Genomic DNA, 15,755 nt, shown 5'->3' on the forward strand with positions numbered 1-15,755 from the left:
ACAAATTTAAGCTATCTCAATGAAATTCCTTACGGAGACCAAGAATTTGCATCGGAATTGAGATACATATACAGGAAACTAATCAAAGGCGTCAATAGGCAATAAACAATTCAAGCTGAGAGAAGCTCATTACTAATTACGTTTCAGCGGCTGGGAACAAACACAACTTAAAAAATTATTTACAAAAATAGGTAATACAAATGTACATACTTACAGCTGACCAGCAACAATGACATAACATTCCGTGCACACTTACGTTTTGTGATTTGACCTTTTTTGTTTAAATCTTTATTCATAAACATTCTATAAAAAACAGAGTTTAAGATTAGCATATCTAGTGAAAAATTGATTTATCAATAGGATACAAATATGTGATCAGGGCTGAAAGCTCTAGCTAGCTAGTAATATTAAACCGAATATCAAAATCGAGGAACATGAATTCCGATCATGGACAGAGAACGATTAACCCATTGTCGACCAAAGGGTGTTAAAATACACTCCATGAAAGTGATGAAACTTGAAGAATTGTAGCAAAGTTAAGATGCAAAATATCGAGGTAGTTAGGGGTCATTAGGATGGATCTCCAAGAAGATTTTACGGACAGTAATATTTCCCGTGTTTTAGCTCATGTTGTTCACCTGTTTAAAAAGTGTGCGACTTAGAGGGTTAAGTTCGTTTAATCATTATGAGCTGCTGAACACTACGAAAGTGACATTTGACGGAGGTGTGGATAAAAAGTGTATCACATAACATTTCGCATTTAATTGGAACGTAAATTAGAAAATTCGAAAAATTGTGAGTTCAATCACCGAAAAAGCTATTGATACGAAAGCGGGGCATGCGACTGATGCCAAACGACGCGTTTTTCATGCACGACAAGTTGTAAAATCGATATCTATATGTACGAAAGTGAAAATCCAAATTGACGCGACCGACCAAACCACGAGACCACACTAGTTTTCTGAGCGATGCATTCGCTTCACTGGACATCGCGTATGATATCGCGGGCCCTGCGTAGCAGCTTTTCCACACTCTTGGAGTCTGCCACTGGGGCTGCGGCCAGCAAGGGTGGCGAAGGTGCTCTCAAGTCTGCCTCACCGCGGCCACATTTCGTGTCTGTGGTCTGTGGATTCGCCAAGGACAACCTGCGCCACAAGTACAAGCCTGGAAAGTATGGCGAGGACTCCTGGTTCAAGGCATCCACAGAGCAGGCCGATGTTATGGGCGTGGCCGACGGTGTCGGAGGCTGGCGCAGCTACGGCATCGATCCGGGCGAGTTTTCCTCCTTCCTGATGCGCACATGCGAGCGCCTGGTGCAGTGCAGTCACTTTAACCCGCAGCGACCCGTCAATCTGCTGGCGTACAGCTACTGCGAGCTGATGGAACAGAAGAAGCCCATTCTGGGCAGCAGCACTGCCTGCGTGCTAATCCTCAATCGGGAGACGAAAACGGTGCACACTGCCAATATCGGAGACAGTGGCTTCATGGTGGTGAGGCAGGGCGAGGTGGTGCACAAGTCTGAGGAGCAACAGCACTACTTCAACACGCCCTTCCAGCTATCCCTGCCCCCGCCCGGCCATGGCCCGAACGTGCTGAGCGATAGCCCCGAGTCGGCGGACACCATGAGTTTCCCCGTGGAGGATGGCGATGTTATACTCATCGCCACCGATGGCGTCTTCGACAATGTGCCCGAGGACCTCATGCTGGATGTGCTGCGCGATGTGGAGGGCGAACGCGATCCCGTCAAGCTACAGATGACCGCCAACAGCCTGGCCCTGATGGCCCGCACGCTGTCCCTCAACAGCGAGTTCCTCTCGCCCTTTGCCCTCAGCGCTCGTCGCAACAATATACAGGCACGCGGTGGCAAGCCAGATGACATTACAGTCGTCCTGGCCACTGTTGCAATGTAAAAAAAACTCATAGTCGAGAGATGTTCCCTTAACGTCAATGTCCCCCCGTCAATGTCTCCAAAACTTAGTGATTAATGTTTAATCGTAGCTCATACGTATTTAGTTAGCTTTTAGGAGTCTGTTTCCGTGGTTCTGTCTAATGTTTAAGCTTAGTGTTGAGATATTTTGAATGAGACGAGAACGAACGATGGCCATAACGATAACAACAACGACACGAACACCTCCCTTCCCCACTTTTAATTGTTACAGAATTGCATGACCCATGCCCCTTGCCCCTTGCCCCATACCCCCAAATTCATTCATACTAAAATAACACAAAAAAACTAAATAACGCGCATCCTGGAGAGCGACCTAAACGTTAAAAATGACCCCCTGACGCCCCCAATCAAAGCGAATGCAACGCCTTCAAATGTATACATAACCCTCGCTATAAGTAGTAAAAACAACAAACAAAAAATTATAATAAATGCAAAATTATCAGGCCGAAATGATCTTTGTCGTCAGCGACGGCTTCCCGACAGAGGAGTAGAGTAGCGTTCTAATCAACAAATAAATTGCGAAACGAACCCGAACCCTGGCGGAGGTGGAGGAGGAGGAGGAGTAGATGATGGATTGCGTTGAGGAGTCGAAGTGCATAATGGTATGCTATGCGAATTATTTGAACTGAGGATTTATTATATCCAGGCAAAAATGGCGACTGTCTTTAACAAAATTTACTGTCGAAATGTACTCACTGATATTTGCGACCCAATAAAATTATTCATTGAAAACAACAACCAATCAAACTGTGTTAATTTCGAGTCTCTAATTGCTTTGATAAATTCATGGTCAAACGTGTGCACAAGCATATGGAAAGAGGTCTTTTCTTGTATTTATGCTTCGCATAAACCATGGAACCATGGCAATTCACGTTTCCTAACACTAGTCTAATACAAAATTAAAACAATAGAGCCAATGAAAACGATTACTGGGAATGAATGCGACAAAAATGCTATTTCCTCGACCTAACTAAACAGTTTATTCGTGCTAATTTGGCAACTGGTTTTGTTTGAATGTTCATGAATTCCCGTCTCGTATAAACAACAGCCGCTTAACCCCATAAAATACCGTGTAAAATGGCGTCAGCCATAGCCCCATATATATACCGTGGCATTTAAATTGATTCAAAAAGGATGCACAATTCCCCAAAATATTTTCTCCGGCTGCGAACGTCACAGCGGCCATCGAAAGAGAAATTCGTTCAATTAAAGAAATAGTAAAAACAAGATTTTCTATCCCATATCTTCCTGACGAATTTACCCCAAAATTCGCCAATAACAACACCCAAGAGGGTATGGTGGATGATATTAATAAACAGGGCCATCTAGATGCCATAACATTATTCACTTAGATCGTCGGAGTTGTGGGTGGGCTGACACGCCCAGCCAAACCCACGCCACTGCGTGCTAAACAAAGAGAGACGCGGAAGGATATTGCGACAGTACTAGATATCAACAAGCGGGCGGTAGAAAAAGTCAGTCCCTGCTCAGGTGCACGGGTCAGAAGGAGGAGCTGGACCGGATTCAGCGGCGGAGCTTATTTCAGCACCTATCATAACGAAAAGCAGCTGCACCTAACATCCAAGACATCAAAATTATGGAGCGCGAGATTTCGCAAATCTTTCCGAAAGAAAAAGTTCAATAGTATTGAAGGACGTTCGAAAATTTGTATTTTTAACAAAATACCGCATTGTTTAAATTAATTTAAAATTTCAATTCAATAGTTTTTGGCGGCGATTGTTGCGACGTTGCACAGCACTAAAACACCAAAGAACAGAGAAGGAGCGCACCATCAAAACAAACACGAAAAAAGAAGATTTCAGAATGCGAATAACATAATTGGCCGGTAAATTAAACATTTTAATCGCGTTTGCGTCGGCCAGCGCATCAAAAATATGAAGCTCTACAAGCTGAATACACACACTCGTGGCTGCAACAAGTCGTACGGTAAGCAAACACATTTGAAAAGTGTGAGCACATAAATTGCGCAAATTTCACTGCTGTTGAATATTTTTGTGCAGATGCGGACCTCGTGATGAACTTGAAGGACCACCCCAACGCAAATGTAGGCGATGTTGTGGAGATTTATGTCCCAGATGACGAGAACGGCACGCATCTGCTACTGCAGATCACAGAGTTCAGCGGTAGCTGTGGCCGTGATGTGATAAGCATCGAGTCGGGCATTGCCGTTGCCTTTAAGTTGAGGCCGTACTCCAATGTGGTGATGCGGATAGTGAATCCAGCCGATGTAGCCCTCGACTCCATAGAGATTACCTTCAAGGATCAGTATATGGGCCGCTCTGAGATGTGGCGCCTGAAAACGTATTTGGTAAGCAAGCCAAGGCCTACATCCTTTGAGGATGCTATTCTTGAGGATTCCCTTTCCCCTTGCAGACGGACACTTGTGTGTATGTGAACAAGAAGATTGACTACAACGACATGCAGATACGCTGCCAGGTGTACGAAATGTGGTCCCAGGGCGAACGCGTGGCCAGCGGCGTCATCACCGACGACACAAAGATCGTCTTCCGCAGCAGCACTTCCATGGTGTACCTCTTCCTGCAGATGTCCTCGGAAATGTGGGACTTTGACATCCATGGCGACTTGTATTTTGAGAAGGCAGTTAATGGGTTTCTCACCGAACTCTTCCAAAAGTGGAAAAAGCTGAGCTGTAACCATGAGGTAACCATCGTCCTGTTCTCGCGCACCTTCTATGCAGCCAAGAGTTTGGATGAGTTCCCAGAGCACATGCGCGACTGCCTGCAGCTGGACTACAAGGGTCGCTTCTACGAGGATTTCTATCGCGTGGCGATTCAAAACGAGCGCAACGACGACTGGTGCACGGTGTTGGGGCAGCTGCGGAAGCTTTTCACCTCCTACCAGGAGACAGTGCTGCGCTATCATGAGCGCCAGCACATGAAGATCCCCCCGGCCACAAACTCCACTGCCACGCAGGGCAATTTCCTTGAGGTTCTCAACATTTCGTTGAATACATTCGAGAAGCATTACCTGGATCGCACATTCGATCGCACCGGACAGCTCTCGGTGGTGATTACACCCGGCGTGGGTGTCTTCTCGGTGGACAGGGAGCTGACAAACATCACCAAGCAGCGCATCATCGACAACGGCGTGGGCAGCGATCTGGTTTGCGTTGGCGAGCAGCCGCTGCATGCAGTGCCGCTGTTAAAGTTCCACAACAAAGACACCACCCTGACATCCGCCGATGATTACTCCTTGCCGCATTGGATCAATCTGAGCTTCTATTCCACAAACAAGAAGATCGCGTACTCCAGTTTCATACCCCGCATCAAGCTGCCGCTTTTTGTGTCCGATCAAGCGCTCAACGCGGACGAAGGAGAGGAGAATGAGAGGAATTTCCTCAGCTGCAAGCAGTCGGAGTACAAGCACAACTCTCTTTTCGACTATGATGCGTATGATGAGCAGATCTTTCAGCCATTGCCGGCACAGAGCACCTGGTAAGCCTCCAACTGAGTTGAATCTCTCTCCCACTCTCGCTGATAAATACTCTTCTCCTTTCAGCTCCCTTCAGCGCGTGGTAAGGGCCAAGAAAACATCGGTACCTAGTCTGGAAACCTATGCATATCGTAACAACGACTGGGAGAATCTCACGCCCACACAGATTCCGGCCATGCGACGCAAAATGTCTGATCCGGATATACATCATGGCACCTCTGCCATGCTGGCGGCACTGGTATGTCGCTCAAAAGATTTCCTCCCAATAAAGTCCTCCAACTTGTACTCAACTCTCCCTCAGCCTGATACCACAAATCTCTCGGAATCCCTGGCTTCGGAGAAGAACTCCCGTCGAACGATTGTCAGCATTGCGCCAATTGTGCGTCCCGGACGTGCCCTGATCAATCCCTTTGATCCCTCTCAAGTGACGATCAAATTGACATCGAATCGCCGCCGCTGGACGCACATTTTCCCCAAGGGACCGACGGGTGTGCTCATCCAGCAGCATCATTACCAAGCAGTGCCTGCAAAAACCATACCAGCGGGACAGCGTCCGCTGCAGCAGATACCCAACAATAGCCAGAGCAGCACCACCAATAACAACGAGACGGAGACGGAGTATTCCTGCGATCCGGAAGAGCAGTACGACCAGCTATCCACGCACTCCATGCTAAGCAAATCGGTGTCCTCTCACAGCTTTGTGATGGGCGATGAAAAGATCGACTGTGAGTGAGCTCAGAGATTTCATTCCCCTTTCCCATTTCCGTCTAAAATCAATTCCCTATCTTTCCGCCAATTGCAGTTTTCAAGAGGCGACAGAACTCTCTGCTGAATGCATTGCCTGCAAATGTCCCAAATCTGACGGCAACGCAGGCCAAATCGTATCTCTGGGGAGCCACCGGCGAGCAGGAGTGGACGCCAGCAATTACCACGGGTAAGTAATCACAGAACTGATTGCTCAAAGATCATATCTTTAAGGACAGACAGCCACTGTCTGGTGAGCGTATCCCAGTCTAAGTTCAGTTGGGGATTGACTCTTGCCTCGAATGGGAGTAATGTGGCTCCAGTTTATTGCGATTCTGCTGTTTCTGCCGCATCAGAGCAGAGAGCAGGAGATAAACTTTACGCTGCCCGAGCAGCTTGCATTGTTCTTGGACCGGATTGGAGACGTGCACCGCCTGCAAGCCATCAGCATTGTCAATAGCAGAGACTCCATCAGCCCCGACTATCTGGATGGCCTTCATCAGCAGCTTAGAGCCAATGCTAGCATGCACTTCCAACTGCTGCCCCAAATGACGGCCACAGATGTGGACGTCCATGTGTGTTTCAGTGCCCTCCAGGATGAGGATACGCTGTATGTGGTGTTTGCCAGGCACTCGAGGGACCCAGTGATCCAATTGCAGGCGAAACGAGCTCGAGGTCGCCGCTACAGCAAGACGTTGTTTCTGCTGAAGGAGCACGAATCGCTTCCCGTTTTGGGGGAGTTCTTCAAGCTGCTCTGGCAGTTGCAATTTCGCTCCGCTCTGGTGGTTACGGCACAGCGATGGGCTTACCAGATGGATCCCTATCCCAAGATGAAAATAAAACGCATGAAAGAAGTCTCCTCGTACGATCTGGAGGAGATCTTTCCCAAACCCAATCGCAAGAACTTCAACGGCTACGAGCTACATCTGGCCGTGCAGCTGGATATTCCGAACAGCTTCTGGTCGCGAGATCCGCGCAACCAACAGCTGCGGTTGGACGGAGCGGGTGGAAAAATTATTAATGAGCTGATGGCCAAACTGAATGTCACCCTGAAGGTGCATCCCTTGTTGGTGAATGGGTCGCGGTGGCTAAATATGCCTGCCATTATCGACTTGATAGCCAGCAATCGCATGGAGCTGAGTCCCCATTTGTGCGACACGCTGCAGGCATCCACAGAGGTAGATTACTCCTATCCAGTACGGCTGGCGAGTCGTTGTTTTATGATACCCCTGGACAACCAGATCTCTCGGACTCTGTACGTCTTGCTGCCCTTTCAATGGTCCGTGTGGCTGAGTGTCCTGCTGATCCTGCTCGTGCTGCACTTTTTCGGCGTCCGTTGGCTCGTGCCGGACTCCCAGTTGTGGGCGTTAATCGGAGTCCCCGGCTGGCGCCTCAGTAGATCGCACCACCATAGTGTACTCAACACTGTGACCTGCTACCTGGTGCTCTTTGGGGTCTGTTTGATCTACCAGTTGTATTCCACGAAGCTGACATCTTTCCTGACGGTGACGCTCAGCCATAAGTTGCCCAGCAGCTTGGACGAGATTCTCCGGCTGCCATTCCCCATTCTCGCACTACCCTTGGATGTGGAACTCATTGTGGGCACCTTTGGCCATGCGGAGGAGTTCCGGCGGATGTTCAGCGTAACGGATGCCCAGACCTTCGCGACGCGTCGCATTAACATGGATACGGGCTACATCTATCCGATTAGCAGCTTTCGCTGGTTTTTCTACAGCGTCCAGCAGCGCTACCTGAAGACCAAGCGCTTCTATTTTTCGTCGCTGTGCCATGGGACCTTTGCGGCTCAGTTCCAGCTGCGCATCGACTCCCATTTCAAGGATCCACTGCATCGTTTTGCACTGCATGTGCAGGAGGCGGGCCTGCTGCTTGTGTGGATGAAAGAGAGCTATCAGAGTGCACGCCTCGGCGGCTACATTCAGGAATTCACCAGCGCCGAGGAGTTCCTGGACGATATTCGTCCGTTGGCCTTCAATCTGCTGGCCCCAGCCTTTAGTTTGTTTATGTGCGGCCTTTTGGTCAGCCTTGTGGTCTTTCTGGTTGAGATTCGACCGCCTTCCTGTGCTCGAAGGAGTAGTAGAAACAGTAGCTCCCACTAACCGCACCAACCCTTGAACCACTGAACCCTTGAACCCTTGAAGCCATAACCACTCCATATATATATATGGATTTTATATATGTATTTTATTCAAATCGGAAACGAACTAATGCATTTTACGTAGCCCATTCCTAACTGCGCGAGCAAAATCGATCGGAAACTGAATTTTTAATTAACTTTATGTATAATTCGCCATATTCCCACCGCCATCCACCGCGATCGACCAATCAATCGATCAACGAACTCCAATTGGATCTAACAAAATGAAAATTGCAATTAAAAAAACCCCCACCCACCCACATCGATCGTTCGTTTAGTTATTGCGAATCCTGCGGCGGCGGGCAAACATTTGCGGCCCATTGTCGAGACCGAGCATCACTTTGGAGGCGACTCCCCGCTCGAGCCGGCGGTGGCGGCGGCGTCAGCAACCGAGGCCGAGGTTGTTGGCAAAGGAAAAATCATCATAGGTTTGGAATACAAATATTTCACAAGTAATCGTACTTTTTTTGTGTACAAAAAGCATTTAGCAAAGCATCCACACACACACACACACACACACACACACACACACACAAACGCACACACCACACATTTTAGATATAGCTTTTGGAAGCACAGTAGACCTTAGATCCGCCTTGAAACTGCATTGTATTTGTATATTTTGTATCTGTAGAATATAAATTTTGTAGAACTATTTTATTCAGTAGTGTCCCATCCCATCAAAGACTGACTGTAGTCTAACGAAGAGAATGGGGGAGCTCTTTCGGTGAAACCGCACCCCGATATGTGTTCTCTGTGTGGTTCCAAAATCCATGACAATCCTTGTAATGTCATAAGGACTGTCCGTTTTATCAGAGCCTTTTGCTTGCCAAATACATATGAGTCCTGTTAGTAAGTTATATATAATATTTTCAAGCAGTTTTAGAACAGTTTTATAGGTTTTACAGAGCCTAGCTTTAGCGATAAATTAGGTACAGCAGTTTACTTTTAAATGGGGAAAATCATTAAGCAGAATAGTTGTTCGCGAATGAGCTTGTAGTTAAATGATAGCTAATTCGCTTATTGCCGGCTAACCTCTTAAATTTTCGATAAAGATACTTTTCACACAGCAAGAAATTGTGTTGAAATTATAGGAAAACTCTGGGAGGGTCCTGAAGTTTTGAAATCTTTATAATTGTTTAGCTATTTGTTATACTGTCTGATGGAGAGATGTTAATCTAGAACCAAATGATGAGCAAACATGCCTGCCCGGGGGAAGGATATGAAGGATATGCCGCCTGTAGACTGCGACTACGACTACCTTTGCTTTGCACCTCACCCCCCGCTTAACCCAGCGCGCGCCAGCACCTACTCCTACGCCGTATGCATGTAGTACTCATCCACAAATTAATTGTAGCCTAAATCGTAGACCCACCGCACTTATCCACAAACAACCACAAAAACAAAACCACAAGTCACACACCACATGCACGCACCCAAAGGGAGGTGGTTTTTGTTTTCGAATAGCGAATAGCGAACAGCGGAACAGCCCGTTGTCGCTGTTTCTGTAGTTTAAAATAGTGTAGCATGCCCCGCACGCTCTCGCCCTCGCCCTCGCTCTTGCCCACTTGTACCTTGTATCTCTTATGCACATGCACGTACCACACACGCCTAACCCATCCGTTGGTGGCGGATCAGCCCACAGCTCCACATCCTGTTCCATGGGATCCCCCACCCAACCCAACCCAACCCAAACCACTCCACCCCACCCTCCTTTGATTTTGATTACCGTAGCTGCGGGAGCACCTTGGTCTCTCTCTCTCTCTCGCTCCTGCTCTCGCTCTCGCTCTCTACTTTCTAGCTTAAGCGATGTATTATTTTTGGTTTACTTTTGTATCGCGGCGTTGGCTTTCTCTATTTGCGTACTCCTTGACACCTCTCACACCCGCAACGCTCGTTGTGGACAATCGCTAATCTTTCGGCGGCTCCGCTTGCAGGCGTTGACTGGAAATCGCTCACGATCCCCGCCTGCCTGCCCATAACCACGGACTACTTCCCCGACAAGCGGTCGCTGCACAACGACTATGTGATCTCCGACTACACGCTGCTGCCTGATGATGTGAACCACGATTACGCCCAGAGCAGGGCCATCTACCGCAAGCCGCTGTCCACCGAAGAGGTGTGCAAGGAGATTGTGTCCCAGCGGCTGGCCCAAGGCTTCCAGTTGATTGTCGGGGAGGAGAGGCCATCGGTGTGTGGCTCTGGCGGGGCATGCTCCGTCGGTGGGCCAACTGCCGCTTCGGCCACCTCTGCAGTGCTGCCGGTAAAGCCCAGTGAGAGCAACAAGGAGTACCTGCTGTCAATCGGCAGGATCTTCCACAAGATCTCGCTAAGTGGCTCTGTCATTACAGTGACGGGCTACAGACCCAGGTGAGTGGAAGATGCTGCAGGATATTTTGGCCATAGTAATCCCATAGAAATTCTATACTTTCAGGCACCCCTATCCTCCCATCAATGTGGACTATCGGTATCGATTCCACGCACCACAGCACGAGACGTACGAGATCTCTGGAGTGAACTTTACCACGGAGAAACTGGAGAACTTCAACTGGAACCACATGGATCTCTATATTTGCACGCGTGGCGATGTGGACTATCCACTAATGGAGGTGTGCTCAAGATGACTGAATATTTTTAATGTGGTAGATTCATCTTCTGGCTGTATGCATATATCCCACAGAGTCTGAAATACTGGCGTTATCGCATGTACCTGCTGCCCCGTGAGAACATTGTCAGCAAGATTGCCAGCTGCCAGCGCTGTGATATCTTTCCCGATGTCACCGTGGACAATACCAGCGAGCAGGTTGACGACTTTGTGCGGCTAATCGAGGCGGTCAGCAAGCTGAAGCGACAGTTTGTCCGCAAGGCTAGAGTAAGATTAAAATGTTTCCGCTTTTGGGGCTTTCTGCATCTCTGTGAATCTCTGTTGCGTTACCCGTTCTGTTACTTTACTTAGTTTTTTTTCCCCAACTGCCCAATTGCCCAAATGCCCAACTGCCAAGTGTGTCTTCTAATTGACTAATCGACCTGCTAGTGATGTCGGTCAATCGATAAGCATTTCTAGAGATGGGTCCATTGATCCTTCAGTTCAGTTCGGTTCATCCCGCCTGCAGCCAATAAGCATGATGATTAGAGATTGAGCGTGAACTGAGGGAACAAATGGAGCAGAGAAAAAACAATTTGAAAGAAGGAATACCCGCTCTCAGTTCCATTCTATGCTTATCCTTGATGTTATTCGAGCATATTTCGCATCACTTACTCTTACAGGACAGCCCCACCGCCCACAGTCTAACCAAGCGACGCCACAGTACGAGCATTATATCCAGGCCACAGCCTAATCAGGTTATCTATCTTATCAATCTACTCAAATTATTCTCAAACAAAAAAATATCTAATGTTTAAGCTTTTGTTATTTTGTATTTAGTTTCGAAATATCTTAATTGTTCTGTTCTGTTCTGTTGCTATGCAATGCGTACTTTTCTGTTTCAATTTCAGATTCGTTTCTAATTTTTTCAATCAATGCGCACGTTTTGATTTCAAATTCCAATTCAAATTCAAATTATCTATAAGCTCTACTGTACTGCTCTTTACCTAATGTTTTTGTATCTCTTTCCAATGAATGTCTCTCTTGTGTCTTTGACCCGATCCCCAAATCGATCCATGCCTGTCATGGCAGGGACTCATGAACTCTCCGTTCCGGGAGCGAGTCGGTAGCAATCGATTGCCGGAGAAGCGACCCAGGTTTTTATATCGATTCCAATATTATATCTAAGGACTCCCTTTCTCTGCCTCACACACACGCACACACACACACAAACACAAACACACACACAAGCACACACTCAAACACACACGCACTCTGTATTACTCTGCATAAATTGCACGATACGCTGTGAGGGATTCGGCTATTCGGTGGCTATTATTTCTACCACTAGGCGTACGAGTACTACCAAAGGTTCTAGGACACAAAAGAACACTGTCTATAATCGTTGGTACTACATGTAGATTGGTGTTCTCCTTTTGTATATTGTATATTTTGTTGGCCAGCTATATATCTATATTGTAGTCCTGTTGTTTTGTGCATCCCCCCGTACCACCTGTGCATAGGTTTTCTGTTTGTTTGAATATTCTTTGTTGTTTAATTTACTTTTACTTTTCGTTGTTGTATTCTGTATATTTTTGATATAATATTATTTGGTATTTGGCTTTCCAGCAGCATGACACTCCTAGAATCACAGAAAAGCATCATAATCTATTAAATTCACCGCAGCAAAGGTTTGTGCCACACCCACCCCTCCCCAATCATCATTTGAATTACTCGTAGTTGCAACATAACACTCCACGCCCCCTACCCCTCCGCATACCACCCGGAAATCCATAACCAACAATGCAATTGGCATGCTGAGTCCTCAAATCCACCAAACACCAGCCACACACACCACTACACAAAAACACATGTGACCCCCCAACATGGAGGAGGAGAGAGATCCCTCGGACAGTGGCTCGAACCCGCACAGATCTTCTGAATCCATCTTTGTTCTCTTATTTGATAGCATAAATGCACGTCCAAAGCTCGACAATGGCCGGATATCGCGTATCTTTCCTGCCACGGATGCAGCCGCTGCCGCTGGACTGGCCGCCAGAGATGATCAGGATGATGGGTGAGTGCCACAGTCTGACTTTCGACTGATCCCTTCCATTGCTAATCTCTCTGATCTGTGGTGCTTTGATAGCTTCCCCGTGGACATCAAGTTCAGTCCGAATGCCACACTCTTGGAGATCTTTGATGCCATGAAGCATCCTGTGAATGGTGTTGGCTACTTCTCTCAAACTCAATCGCTGCCCTCCTGCACTTTTCTGTCCTACGATGCCTTGATGTGGCTGAAGACACGCCTCAATAATGGAAGACACCCTTTGGAACTCTTGGAAGCCATGCGCAAGTGGGTTTTCATTATAGATAACACGTTTTTATACACGCTCCTCGAAGAGTTAAAGGATATATTAGTTTTGTGGTGCAAGTGAATGTGTGTACACCCAGAAGGAAGCGTTTCCGACACCATTAAGCATATATATTCTTGATCAGCCAATCAATAGGCGATTTGATATAGCCATGTCTGTCTGTCCGTCTTGATGAGCGCCTAGATCTCAGAGACTATAAGTGCTAAAGGCTACCAAATTTTGTATCCAGACTCCTGGAGAAAATCTGTGGTATACAAAATTGTAGAGAATCGTAAAGAATGATCACGTATCTACTAGACCCCCGAATCTGGATCAGATCGGATTATTACTATAACCAGAATGAAGAAATCCATTTGCATTACTCAGGCTCTGTCTCTTTCGCTCCCTCTATGGAGGGGAGGGGGAGGGGGAGCCTAACGGCTGGTGTTGGTGTGAGAAATGAAAGAGACAGAGACAGATATAGTGGAAAATGGCAACAGATAAATGAATATTTTAAAATTCGAATACAAATAGATCATTGGATGGATAAGCCAAGTGCAAGAACAGAAGTGGTCGTGGTTCCTTTATGTTTTTTTATCCTCTTGAATGTAAAGTTCGAGCAATATACTCACTGAGTACCGGGTATAAAAGTCGAGCCGCGGCTAACAACGTAGCCGCTCGTTTTCAATTTTCAATTCATAAAATGCTTTCTTGAAGGGAACGCATGATCTGTCATGCTTCTGGGGACTGGACCAAGCCTGTGGTGGCAGGATTCGTGTTTTACTATGTGGTGCAGCAGGATAAGAATGCCAAAGGTAGGTCGGATATTTGAGTTCCGGCTAGGAAATCTGTTTTAATAATAATATTCCTACCACGAACAGATTATGCCCCGCCATTGAACGATTACTGTGCCTTTGTAAATGAATGGCTGGAGATCGAATTCCAGGGCTGCAGCTTCCTGTGGCACGACGAGCCAGTGATCACACCAGTCCCCAATTTCCTAAGGGACTCGCCAGCACCGCAGTCCTGGACGGATTATTGCAGTAATAGTAGGTTTCATACATATATAATCTCTTACTGCTTTAGTCCTAGCTTTAATGATATTTTATAGAGCGCGTCTATCGCCAGTCGCATTTAGAGATCGATGTGAACCAGAAGAGCGATCGCATGGAATGGGGACACGTGAAGCATCACACTGTGCTGCAGCCGGGCTTTGCCTTCGAGATTGTAGTCGAGTGGGTGACCTCGTCGGGTCCGATTGTATCCGATTTGGTGAGTACGCTGATACTTTAAATGGCATCCATCGTTCGATCAGTAACCCTATCTTTACCGATTTTCACAGATTGGTGGGTGGATGCGTAAGGCAAATCAGTTCAACTTTTTGGTTTCGGTGCCCGCGGATCCTATGGCCGAACCATTCACTAAGAAGTCGGACCCATTGAGGGGACCCATATTCATTCCACTCTGTGTGACATTCCTGCCCAACGGAGCGGTTCTTTTCGATGGTATGCAGGAGGATATAGATTTATTGAAATCATGATATCGTCATGAAATGTTTTTCCGCAGAATTCCCCGAGGAAAGCAGATCCGATCGCATGCTGTTCCTTCAAGAAGCCATCTTGGCCAAGTTTGGATTTCTGCCCTGTGTGCTGGAGAAGAAGTATAGCATTGGCAAGGACGTAAGTGAATCAAATCATCAAAACCTGTGAAAGCGATGTGTAATTTAAACAATTTCTTTTCAGCTGCCCAAGGAATACCAGTATGTTCACTGTACAGGCAACATGTTTGCCTTGATTCGGTAGGAAATTAATTCGATCTCCTATGAATACCCCTTAATCTTTTATTTATATCTCTTTTGCAGTTGTGCCACCAACAACTACCAGGTGGAGTCGCCCACCCTTCAGGAGGCAAATGTCACGCGTTGCGTCTATGGCCACACGAACAACACGAATGTGCCAAAAAAGGTGGGCTTCTTGTGGTCCTGGAACCATATGATACCCAACAAAAAGTGGAAGGCCCAAACGATCAGCAACTCGGCCGATGGGGAGCTCTTTCAGCTGAAAATGCTTAAGGACTTCCGCGAGTTCTGCTCGAACAGTGACCAGCGGTTGGTCACCTTTTGGTCGCACTGCCAGGAACTGAAGCGCAAGAATCAGACATTGGAATTCAACAACAACAACAACAACAATAACAACGATGAGATGAAGATTAAATAGAATCCTCCCTCGCGGTATCCTGCATGTACAAAAAGTTTATCCTTATTTATAAAAGAATGTTGAATTTTGATACAAAATTGTTTTGTCTACGGAGAAGGTTTCTATGGGACCCTACCCAGAGAACGAATAGGTCTGTCGGAATTCGTAATTTGGGGATTTTGTGGATGGTTTTCTCCAAAAGAATGTATAAATATTGTAATTTGTACAGCAACATTTTGATCTCACCGCTCTCTCTCGATGATTAGAAGGATAGGTCGACATTACAGCTCAGAATACTACA

At 46.8% G+C, this 15,755-nt stretch overlaps 3 protein-coding genes across 12 annotated transcripts; all 3 read left to right on the forward strand.

The window, feature by feature from the left end:
- Positions 1–672: 672 nt before the first annotated feature.
- On the forward strand, positions 673–2,686 carry LOC4814159 (protein phosphatase PTC7 homolog). The gene has a single exon (XM_001354220.4). It carries the CDS (start codon positions 969–971, stop codon positions 1,908–1,910), a length of 942 nt encoding a protein of 313 aa, XP_001354256.1. The 5' UTR covers positions 673–968; the 3' UTR covers positions 1,911–2,686.
- Positions 2,687–3,672: 986 nt separating this feature from the next.
- Iml1 (GATOR complex protein Iml1) lies at positions 3,673–15,552 on the forward strand. Of its 10 annotated transcripts, none has more exons than XM_015186967.2 (21): positions 3,684–3,895; positions 3,970–4,277; positions 4,343–5,424; positions 5,489–5,660; positions 5,724–6,147; positions 6,225–6,356; positions 8,600–8,749; positions 10,259–10,691; positions 10,756–10,930; positions 11,002–11,193; positions 11,589–11,663; positions 11,998–12,062; positions 12,875–12,982; positions 13,055–13,261; positions 13,977–14,074; positions 14,141–14,308; positions 14,371–14,531; positions 14,602–14,764; positions 14,826–14,938; positions 15,002–15,057; positions 15,121–15,552. In XM_015186967.2, exons 1-21 carry the CDS (start codon positions 3,844–3,846, stop codon positions 15,473–15,475), a joined length of 4,689 nt encoding a protein of 1,562 aa, XP_015042453.2. In that variant the 5' UTR covers positions 3,684–3,843; the 3' UTR covers positions 15,476–15,552. The 10 variants fall into 10 exon arrangements, with proteins under 10 accessions (XP_033238086.1, XP_033238087.1, XP_033238088.1 ...); XM_015186970.2 differs by lacking the exon at positions 11,998–12,062 and adding an exon at positions 12,535–12,596; XM_033382192.1 differs by lacking the exon at positions 11,998–12,062 and adding an exon at positions 12,538–12,596.
- Ir62a (Ionotropic receptor 62a) lies at positions 6,363–8,593 on the forward strand. The gene has a single exon (XM_015186972.2). It carries the CDS (start codon positions 6,469–6,471, stop codon positions 8,281–8,283), a length of 1,815 nt encoding a protein of 604 aa, XP_015042458.2. The 5' UTR covers positions 6,363–6,468; the 3' UTR covers positions 8,284–8,593.
- Positions 15,553–15,755: the final 203 nt, after the last annotated feature.

Source organism: Drosophila pseudoobscura, chromosome X (assembly GCF_009870125.1).
Source record: "Drosophila pseudoobscura strain MV-25-SWS-2005 chromosome X, UCI_Dpse_MV25, whole genome shotgun sequence".
Classification (NCBI taxonomy): Eukaryota; Metazoa; Arthropoda; class Insecta; order Diptera; family Drosophilidae; genus Drosophila; species Drosophila pseudoobscura.